Source organism: Calonectris borealis, chromosome 30 (genome assembly GCF_964195595.1).
Source record: "Calonectris borealis chromosome 30, bCalBor7.hap1.2, whole genome shotgun sequence".
Lineage (NCBI taxonomy): Eukaryota > Metazoa > Chordata > Aves > Procellariiformes > Procellariidae > Calonectris > Calonectris borealis.
In genome coordinates, this window is record NC_134341.1 from 2,064,156 (window position 1) to 2,074,554 (window position 10,399).

Consider the following 10,399-nt stretch of genomic DNA (forward strand, 5'->3'; position numbering starts at 1 on the left):
ATTAAGGGGTTAAGTGATTGTCCTGGGGTTTTGAAAGGGCATTATATTCCTTCTGTAACCCTGCACAGGCAGAGACTCGCGGGGCTGTTTGGAACCGAGTCCCCTCGCGCTTGGAGGCATGAAAAAATCAGAACTGGAGTAAGCTAGTCTTTAATAGGATTTTATGTGCCCTTTGCAGCCCCCGGGGGTAGATCCCTCCTAGGGCTTGAGAGTTGAACGCGCTCTACGGAGAGGTCGGGCTGCAGCTTTAACGAGGGTCCCTGTGTTAGGGCCGTAGCGGACGTGGTGGGGTTGTCAGCGTGACAGAGATGGAGGGGAGGCTGTGACCTCCCTGTAACTCGGCTTGTTAGGCTGGGATTTTCAAAGCAGCCTGGAGGATTTGGGATGCCCAATAGAAATGAATGAGAGTCGAGCATTTGCGTTCCCAAGGCAGCCTTAAAAATTCCAGCCTGAGTTATTGGCACGATGAACTCCCCCCTCTGACCCACATCCCCTGCTTCTCCCCACCCTGCCGTTATTCTATGCCAGCGCGGCTTCCTCCGAGGATCCCAGCCTCGTCCGTCCCCTTCCCTGGGCTCGGCAGAGGAGGCAGCAGCAAATTTTTTTTCTCCCTCCCCCAAAGTCAGAGCAGCTCTGCTCTTCTCTTCCCGGCTCGTCTCTGCCTCCACTCGGCTCCCGGCTGCGCTGTCACGAGCTGAGGAGGAGCAGGAGATCAGCCCTTGCTGGCAGGGACGGTTTCCTTCCTCTCCCTGAGCAGATCAGCTCCGGCTTTTCCTCTGCTCTCCTAGGAAGGCTGAGTCCGGAGGGTCAGAGCTGGAGCACGGTGAGGTTTGTGACCCTCCAAAATGGAGGCAGGGGTGCCTGTGCCTGTTTGTCACCACATGCAGAAACGCCGCCTTTCGCTGCAAAACGATCTGCAGTGGAAAAAAGTTCTTGGTATTTTTAATTTGTCACAATTAGGCTCTGGCGCGATCGCCTCCTCCCCCAGCCTGCAGTCAGCGGGGCCGTTCCCGTCTCCCAGAGCCATTGTCTGGGCAGACACAAACCAGCCCTGCATCGACTCCATATTTAGGAGATTTTCTCTGGAGTCAGAGTCAGAAGCGCTTGTTAATGGAAAGCTAAATCCTTGCAAACCCTCTCGTGGGAGCTCAGCAGATGTGGCTCACAGGCCAAGAAGTTACTGGTAGGCAGGAGCCGCTGCCCAGGTCCCCCATCTGCCTGGTGCCAGGCTCAGCCCAGGAGGGCACTTTTAATCTCCCCAAGAAGTCGCAGCAGCCCCTGGATGTGCTTTTCTGTCCATTCAGGTGGGCATCGTGTCTCGGGGCTTTGGCAGTCATGGTGTTTTGGCCAGCCGGCGTACGCCCAGGAGTTAACCAGGGCACATCGTAACGCTGGCCGTCAGCGTCGCTGCCAGCCCCGAGCGAGGAGCGGCAGCCCGGGTCGCCTCGGCGTGACGTTGGCACGTGCCGGCGGCCGTGCAGTGAGTGTGCGGGAGGCCGAGTTACCTTAACACGTGCTCAGCTGGGCGTTGCACCCACCCATTCAGAACGTGCCATTCAGAAATGGGAAAACGAGAATTGATTCGTGCTTCTGCCCTTGAGCTCATGGGGCAGCTGGGACAGCATAAACTTGAAATAATCCATGAGAGCTTGAATTGTTTCTGCAGGTCTCCCACAGGTTCCCTTCCACTTGTCGTGCAGCTTGCAAACGGACAGACCATGCCCGTCCTCCCAGGCCCTCCCGTACAGATGCCTTCTGTTATATCGGTGAGAGAAACTTCCAACACAGCTCTGCGCGGCAGAGGAGGGGACACTGTTTTTCCCCTGCCAAATATATGCAGACGCTTCCATTTTGTAAAAATTAAAATATATCTCCCCCTCTGTGCAAGATACGACTGGAAGAGGAGGAGGAGGAGGGGGCCCAGCTCTGGCAAGGTAGTAATAACATGTCGATCACACTAGAGGGCAATAAGTCTGGAAAAAAACAAAGCCTTGCCTGGACAGATGGCTCATGCCATTGATCCAGGGCTGGGAACTGTAGGATCCCTGATTAGCTGCTTCCATTTGGAACAGCGTGCCTCAATTGAAACCATTCGAGCTTGCAGAGAACATGTTGGTCTTTGCAGGCCAGGAAAGCCACCCTAACCTCGCCAGTGTGCTAAAGAGCTCTTTGAATATCAGCCTTGCGGGTTGTGCTTTTTGCATACGGAGAATTTTCCGTGGTGCAGAACTCACGAGCAGATTTGCCCGGTGGGTGGCTTGTACGTCTTCGCAGCGCTTCAGCTCCCGACCAAGCAGCCCGTGTGAATCCTGTCTGTCCTGCTGGGCACATCTTCTGGGTTTGTCGTGGTTTAACCCCAGCCGGCGACTCAGCCCCACCCAGCCGCTCGCTCGCTCCTCCCCGGAGGGATGGGGGAGAGAATCGGAAGACTAAAAGTGAGAAAACGCGTGGGTTGAGATAAAGACAGTTTAATAGGTAAAGCAAAAGCCACACATGCAAGCAAAGCAAAACGAGGAATTCGGCAGGCAGGTGTTCAGCCATCTCCAGGCAAGCAGGGCTCCATCACGCGTAACGGTGACAAACGCCATCGCTCTGAACGTCCCCCCCTTCCTTCTTCTTCCCCCAGCTTTATATGCTGAGCGTGATGTCGTATGGTATGGAATATCCCCGTGGTCAGTTGGGGTCAGCTGTCCCAGCCGTGTCCCCTCCTGACTTCTGGTGCCCCCCCAGCCTCCTCGCTGGTGGGGTGGGGTGAGGAGCAGAAAAGGCTTTGACTGTGTGTAGGCACTGCTCAGCAGTAACGAAAACATCCCGGTGTTATCGACACTGTTTTCAGCACAAATCCAAACCACAGCCCCGTGCTAGCTACTACGAAGAAAATTAACTCTACGCCAGCCAAAACCAGCACGGGGTTTTGAGTGAGTAACGGCCAAAACCTTCTGCCTCAGGTAACAGCGATGTTGACGTCAAAGTAGGCAGACCGCAGGCAGCTCCGCGTCGCTTGTGGGCACGGAAACAGCTTTGTACCTTCCTGATTGTTTGAAACACGACTTGCGTTTGTAGTGCTTTGCAACAGCGTACCTGAGTGGCTTCTAAAAGCAAGCGCAAATTCTGTTTTTTCCCCTTTTTGGTGAGGGAGAAAGCTCTCCGTGTTTAGGAGGGGATGCTGTGACTTACCCTTGGTGTTGTGGCAGCTTTGCAATTGAGAACCGGAGAGGATCTCCTACCCTCCCGCTCCATCCGCTCTCCTGTACTGGTGGGGAAAAGCCCTCTGGGAGGGAAGGGAAGGAGGGAGGCTTCGGGGCTGCCCTCCTCCCTGTCCTCAGCAAGGCTGGTATGGCTGGGTGATTCCGAAGCAGCCACCGTGGCCACCAAAGGAGTGGCTGCTGGCCTTCAGTGACGGCAGGCATAATTGATGGCAGTAGTTAAACGCTGAACGTTTGTCAAAGATTTATAAATGTGCTTGGTCGGGGAATTATTACAGAGCCGCTTCGCGGAGCGCGCTTGCGAAAGCACCTCAGCTTCCAAAACCCATGCGTTGCTTCCTCCCCGATAGCTGGCTCGGCCGATGTCCATGGTGCCGAACATTCCCGGTATTCCTGGGCCGCCCATCAACAGCAGCGGGTCCATTTCACCGTCAGGACTTCCAGTGCACTCTGAAGCCAAAATGGTAAGTGTCCAAATACATGCCGGGGAGGGTGTCACGTCCACAGCATTGTCCCTAAGTCTTCACTAGCTCCTCCAGAAGAGACTCCGTCTGGAGGCTTTTTCCCTGCAGCCTTCGCGAAGAGCCACTGCTGCTCCGAAATCCTGCGCTGCGCCTCCCCGCACCGAGAGCAGGTGTTGCAAATGCCACCAGGAATATTAGACTAATCAGCGCTGCGGCTCTGGCAGGCAGAGCAGGCACGCTATTGTCAAGACAAACCTCAGCCCCATCCTAAACGCGGCTGTTTTGTAAAGCTGGTGCATCTAGTTCCAAGATAACAGATGGGTTGGAGGTGGGCTTGAGGAAGGCAGAGCCAAGAGAAGAGATGTTGTGCTGTAATCCAAGGATCCCGGTAATGGTTTTCACGTAGACCTCTTTAACTAAAAGTTTATGAAAGAATTTTCCTCTCCTGGCTCTTCATGGCTCAAACTAGGTGCACGCAGAGGCGGGGGAGCAAACCTAAGTTTGCGAACAAAGAGCAGCGAAACCCCCTGGTTTTTTGGCTGAGACGGATTGGAGACGTTTGCAAACCCACCTCTTATAGCTGCGCCGCTCACCGTTGCGGGTGCGTTGTCACTGCTCCCGTTGCACCCTGTTCAGGTGTCTGGAGGATTCCTGGGCAGATCAGAGCTACAAGTGGGATGAGAGAGCTTAAACTCTGAGGTATGAAAGAGCCATCCTGCCCCGCTGGCCTGTGGCTGGCTGTCCGGAGAAGGAACTTGCAAGACATGGTCTTGATCACGCGTAGGTCCTTCTCCATCCCAGAAGGACCCTTCTTGTGGGTGCTTGAGGACAGTTGGGCTCTGCAGCCTGTTCAGTCCGTGGTCTTTCTGCGGAGCCTGCCAGCTGGGGAGCGGATCGGTGCCAGTTGCAGTAGCAATTTTGGGATGCGGACACCTGTCCGCTTGGGCCCAAGTTGGAAGCCGCTCTCTGTCTTTGGGTAGACCAGATGGTGATGGCTTTCGGTTGGATTTGAATCAGCCGCAGTCCCTGAAGAGCCTGTTCCCCAGCGGCCTGGCTCCTTGGATGATAGAGGAGCTGCTTAAAGCTTTAACAGCACGGAGAACAGGTCCACTGACGTCCTTTTTTCTCCTTTAACAGAGGCTGAAGGCCAGTTTGACGGCATCTTCCTCACTGAATGGCAGCAACCTGGTGGTGGGTTCAGCCAGCACGATGGTGACCGCACGTCCAGAGCAGAGTCAGATCCTTGTCCAGCACCCTGACGCCCCTTCCCCAGCTCAGCCACAGGTCTGCTGCTTGCGTAGCCCACGAGGCTGGGCTGGAGGTGCTGCGGGTTTCTGGGACTCGGGGAAAGAGGAGGAAAATCTTGCAGCTTCCTGGTTTGCAGAATGGGTTAAAACCCTTGTTTTTTCAGTGCCGCTTCAGCACTAATGCTCTCAAACACCGCCAGGCAGAAAACTTCAGCAACGTGTTAATTTGCTTGACAAGGTCTGGAGTTTCGAAAGAATATTTCGCTCTCTTCTCCCTGCTCAATTACTGGGGTTAAACGCTCCCCTCTTAGGCAATCAACTCCACTGGCTCCTGCCAGCTAACCAAATGCCAGCCTTCCATCAGGATCGCCACCTGCTCCGTCAGTTAGATAGGCTTCCAAAAGTTTAATATCCATATGCTGCCTGACAGCGAGTACCGAAGTGTAACTGCACTCCCCGATTGTGGCAGTGTAATTACAGAGCCCTCGCAGAAGCGCCGGCAAGGCTGTGTCTGCAGGACTGTTTGCCCTCGCTGACTTTTCCTTTGTTCTCCCGAAATAAAACTGGGAAATGTGGTGGCGTTACAAAATCTTTTTGTACCAGTTGCCTCTGAGAGCTTGTTTAGCTGAAGGCATTCAGGGAAAATTTAACCCAAATTAATTTTTAAAGCAAATCACCCACTCAAAAACTGTAATTTGTGCTCCGCGAGTGAGTTACTGAACCCAGATGGAGTTACTGAACCCAAATGGAGACGGCGCTTTGACCACGTGTGGTTACGTGCGTCAGAGCGGGATCGAGCACTCCCAACCCTGCGGCTGGAAGTTACCCTCCGTCAGCTGATACGTGGTCGCTGGCCGTGTGGGAATCTCCTAAGTCGTTGCAGCGTGAAGTGCTTTTTAAAGTCTCTTAAGTGAAATTAAAAGGAAGACTGTTCTCCCTGCGTTGCCCGTGGTCATTTACCACGTTAGCTCCTCGTCATGGAGGGGAGGAAACTCCTGCTGTCAGCTATGTGCCGTTAGCTGACTTAGGAGTTTGGGATTTAACTGATTCCCCTGACATTCACACGTTCACGGGGTTCAGGATCTCACAGAGTTCATGTGGATTCGCACCTTAAGTTTGCAGGGTGCTTCAGACTCAGCTGGGGCAGGGCTGCCAGAAACGCCTGGGAAAGGGGCTTTGTCCCCAGCTCCCCCATCACAGCCAGGGCTGCCCTTGGTCCACCCCCCCAGCGTGTACAGTTCTGGCTGCTCTGCAAAAGCAAATCCCTTTTTGCCCCCGCCGCAAGAGCTGGCATCTCCGCTGCCAAACCCTGGTTACGCCGGTGTGTGTCTGCCTGCCTGCACCAGAGCTTCTTCTCAGTATCTCTCTTTCGCGTGCCCCATCTCCAGGTTTCCCCTGCCCAGCCCACCCCCAGCACCGGCGGGCGACGGAGGCGCACGGTTGACGAAGACCCGGACGAGCGTCGGCAGCGGTTCCTGGAGCGGAACCGCGCTGCTGCGTCCCGCTGCCGTCAGAAACGCAAGCTCTGGGTTTCTTCTTTGGAGAAGAAAGCCGAGGAGCTCACGACCCAGAACATCCAGCTGAGCGTAAGTATGTAACCGTGGAGGCTGAGCACAGCCCTTTGCCAGCGTTAGGACCGTCGCTCCGGAGGGAACATCTTCCCCGTGCTGCAGAGACAACGTGCATTTGGATGCTGCTCTCTGGAGCAGGATTGCTGCCTCCGTGCCTAGATTTCACTCCCTGCTTTCTATCCTGATCCTCTGCCTCGAGCAGGCCACGGAGGAAGAGCGTTTCAGTGCTCTTATTTCTCTCCCTGTCCCCCTCGAAAGGGCTCTCGCTCTGCCCATCGAGGCAGGAGCTCAAGGACCAACGCCAGCCTCGGGAGCAGAGCGCAGAGGCCCCAGGAAGCAGCTGTATTTGCAGAGTGGAAACCTCCCCTACGTGAGGGAGAGCTCTCTGCTGGCACGGGGTCAGCAGAAGCAGTCCCAGTTCCCTTCCCTGCATGGTGGACCTGGCGCCGGGGTGAGCAGGGAGGCTCTGCAGCTGCGGCCCGCAGCCATACCGATTTTTCTGGAGAATTGGGTTTCCCTGGCTCTCTGGCAGCACCCCCTGTGTACCTAACAGAAGTGCAACACGTCTAAAAAGACTTTGCTTCCGTTGCCATTAGCCCCCTTGTTAATGCTCTCAGAATTGGCCGAGGATTGAAGGGTCTGCAAAGAATGAACTCGTGCCGTTTTGGGCTTTTTCTTTCGCTGGTGGCTAGTGACTCATGCGGTGGGATTTTTTCAGTAGCACTGATCATGGTATTTTTATTCTCTTCCCAAGATAATTATAGAAACTGTTTCCTCGGGCAGTTTTGAAATACAATTGACTGGTTTTCAGCTGTTCCTCCAAACGTTTCAATAGAGGAACGGTATGCTGCACGAAGTTTTCAGGGGAGTAGACCTGGTTTACAGAAGAAGCTCACAGAGGTACCGAGAGCTTGGAGGAGCTCTGACGTTCCCCACGGCCCGGCGTGGGCTGAGCTGGTTGTACACTCAGCTTCTCGCTCTATTTAGTTTTCCGTCGGAGCCTGCAGCACGCCGGAGTGTCTGACTCAAGCAGTTGGCATTAGCAGGAGGGCTCAGGCAAATGTATGTCCAGGATCAGATGATTAACGTAGCGAGGGGCTTTCCAGCCAGCGGTGGGGGCTGCTGGAGGGAAATGCTGCCGTCCACGTCTTGCACACTAAGTTCCCCAAACCCAGAAACTTTGTTTGGTGGTCTTGGGCCAGAGGCATCTCAAATTAGACAACACGTTGTAAGTTTGCAGGGCACATAAATTAACGTCCTGCCGTTGCTAGAGGCTGCTGTCAAGAGCGTGAGTGATGCATACGTGCGTGTTTGTTTTTCAATCTCAGAATGAAGTTACGCTACTGAGGAACGAAGTTGCTCAACTTAAACAGCTCCTGCTGGCTCACAAGGACTGCCCCGTCACTGCACTACAGAAGAAAACACAGGGCTATCTCGGTGAGTGGTGACTCTTCCTGGTCCTTACTACCCTTTAAGTAGGTCTAAGCAGATGAAACCTGCGTAAGACGTAAAGGAAAGGAGTCTTCGTCTTAGTCTCTGCTCCATCACCCTCCAGCGACTGCACCTGGCAGGACAGGACAGACCTTGGTCCTGTGTCCTCTGCTGATACGGCCTCCACAGTGAGGAGGATCTCCCAGGCTGGACCTGCAAATTTGCACTGCAAATTGGCACTTTAACCCCGTTTATAAGATCTTGCAGCCAGGCAGTGAGGGCAACCGCGGTGTGAAAGCGCCAAGGGAAGGAGGTAGCGCATCTCCCTCCGCGTCTCTGTAGTGCGGAATATTTGACAGAGATCCAGATCTCCGCTTCTCCCTGGAGTGCGGGCCAGCGTCTCTCCACCCGCTCCCAGGCAGCGTGCCAAGCACTTGATAATTCTCTTTGAAGTTAAAAACTATTGCTGCTCTGGAAGCGAAGCCAGAGTCAGAAAAGGCCAGACTCTATAAATGACATCATGGGGCTCTATATCTCATTCTCTGCAATTCACATCAAATTGGCTCAGGTTTGGAACTAAGGAGGCCTCTTTTTTATCTTCTTTTCTTTCTTTCATTTTTTTTTTAATGCTGCCTATTTCATTATAATCAACCTGGGAGCTAAACATTATGTCTGGATTCTTATGTCATCTCTGCAATAACAATTCCACGCTGTGGTATTTGTACAAAGACTTTGGGAGGATGCTGGAGTCCCCTAGCGTTGCCGAGATTAACGGGACGAGAGGCAGGGGTGGATGGAGATAAGAAAAGCAAAGGGGAGAAAACAAAAGCCAAGAAAGCAGGCAGTGTCCTTCCTGATGGCCCCCCGCTTCCCACCTCCGGGGTCCCTGAAACGCTCTTCGCCTGCGCGGCGAGGCAGATACGTAGCTGTACAGGGCCTGGCACAGCCAGTTTATTTTCACTCATTACGGTGACTCAGAGCTTGAGTAATGTGGTCGTGAAAATCCTCGCTGTCCCCCAGCCCTTGCAGACAGGTGTTCGCCCTGTGTCTAATGCAGAGAGGCGACATGATTTTTCCTGTTAACTTCCAAAGTTTACAGTTCCTATTATTATTCCTCACAGTCTGTCTACTCCAATAATAGGAATTCATCACACATCTGAATAATAAAAATGAAATTCACACCTCCCTCCCCATGCCCCCCCTCCCCGGCTGCCTTTTTTATTATTGAGATTTGTGACTAAGCAGGTCCTTAAACAAAAATGCCAGATTCCCTCGATGGAATTACAGCTGCCTCATGTACAGTTGGGTTGTTTTATTTGTAATACCTTGTAAATCTCCTTTTTGGGATGCCAAACTATTATATTGCTCTGCTCGACCTTCCCTCTCACCGCCAAGGCAGTTTTCAAATCTGCTGTGCTAGCCGCATCTTTCAATATGCTGGCGAAGGCCAAGCCAAGGTTTCACAAGGGAAGGTAAAACCCGTTCGGGAAAGGGGTACAATATTCAAGCACCTGGTAGAAAACTGAGCCCTAAAATATGTTTGCCGGTGCCCAGGAAAGTTGTAAACCTCTTCTGTGATTTTTCCCCCCTCCCCTCCCCGGTGTCATGGGGTTTACCCTCTCGACGTGGAAGAAGTATCCCAGCTCATGCCATTATTTTGCTCTTTTAAAGGAAGGTGACCGCATCTTACCCGTAATTCATCTAGCCAAGTGCACAGGAGGGAATTTCCTCCTGACATCTGTAGATAATGAGTGTATACCCCCAAAGAGAGAGGTCTGATTGCTCTCGCCTTGGCATTTGATAGGTCACAAATTATCCTCTGTGTTAGAAGCTCTGCCTGGGCGCAGTGGGCTGTTTGTGGGAGAGAATCCAAAGTTTTGGAAACCAATCTGCGTCGCTCAGAAAAGAGCGCGGAAGAAGCTCTCTGCCTTTGTTTGCCTCCCATCCCTTCAATCGTACTGCTTCAAGTTACCGAAAGAAATCGAGCAAGCAAACAGTTTGTAATGGGCTGTAATTGATTTTAATGTTCTAGAGAACAATAAAGAGCAAACCAGGTAATTTATATTAAAAAAATGGCAAAAACCCCTGCCTTTGCAGAAGGGTTTCTGTGGCACGCTTTCCTGTGTGCTCACCCACCAGATGGTAAGGACTCTGAAGGAACTGTTCCGTCTCTGGGCTAAATGGCCTTGAACCAAGTACCATGCCAGGAAACAACATGTAGGAAAGTTCATTTGTTATAATGAGGAAACAGATTTATTACGATAAAGGTTATGCTGGGTCTGCCATCCTTGGTGCGAAGCCTGCGCTTTATGCCTTCCTGGCGTGAATTCTCTGAGATTCGGTGGTGTTTCTCCAAGGGATGGGGCCAGCCGGACCCGGTGGGTCGTTATGTCCCAGCTCTAATCAGCTTTATTTCCAGTCCTCACTTGCTTTTGCCAAACAGCTGCTTGAGGGGGGCCCAGCTTGGTGGGGGGAGCGGT

At 53.0% G+C, this 10,399-nt stretch overlaps 1 protein-coding gene across 10 annotated transcripts in view; it reads left to right on the plus strand.

Moving 5' to 3' along the window:
- LOC142073706 (cyclic AMP-dependent transcription factor ATF-7) overlaps positions 1–10,399 on the plus strand; it is a 66,226-nt gene that overhangs the window by 54,238 nt on the left and 1,589 nt on the right. For 8 of the 10 annotated variants that reach the window (XM_075133792.1, XM_075133796.1, XM_075133793.1 and 5 more), the window contains 5 exons: positions 1,667–1,766; positions 3,557–3,670; positions 4,808–4,954; positions 6,306–6,503; positions 7,817–7,925. In XM_075133792.1, coding sequence (XP_074989893.1) covers positions 1,667–1,766; positions 3,557–3,670; positions 4,808–4,954; positions 6,306–6,503; positions 7,817–7,925 — 668 coding nt within the window. Of the gene's footprint in view, positions 1–1,666; positions 1,767–3,556; positions 3,671–4,807; positions 4,955–5,081; positions 5,156–6,305; positions 6,508–7,816; positions 7,926–10,399 lie in introns of those variants that run through there. The other 2 variants (XM_075133801.1, XM_075133800.1) reach the window with 2 other exon arrangements.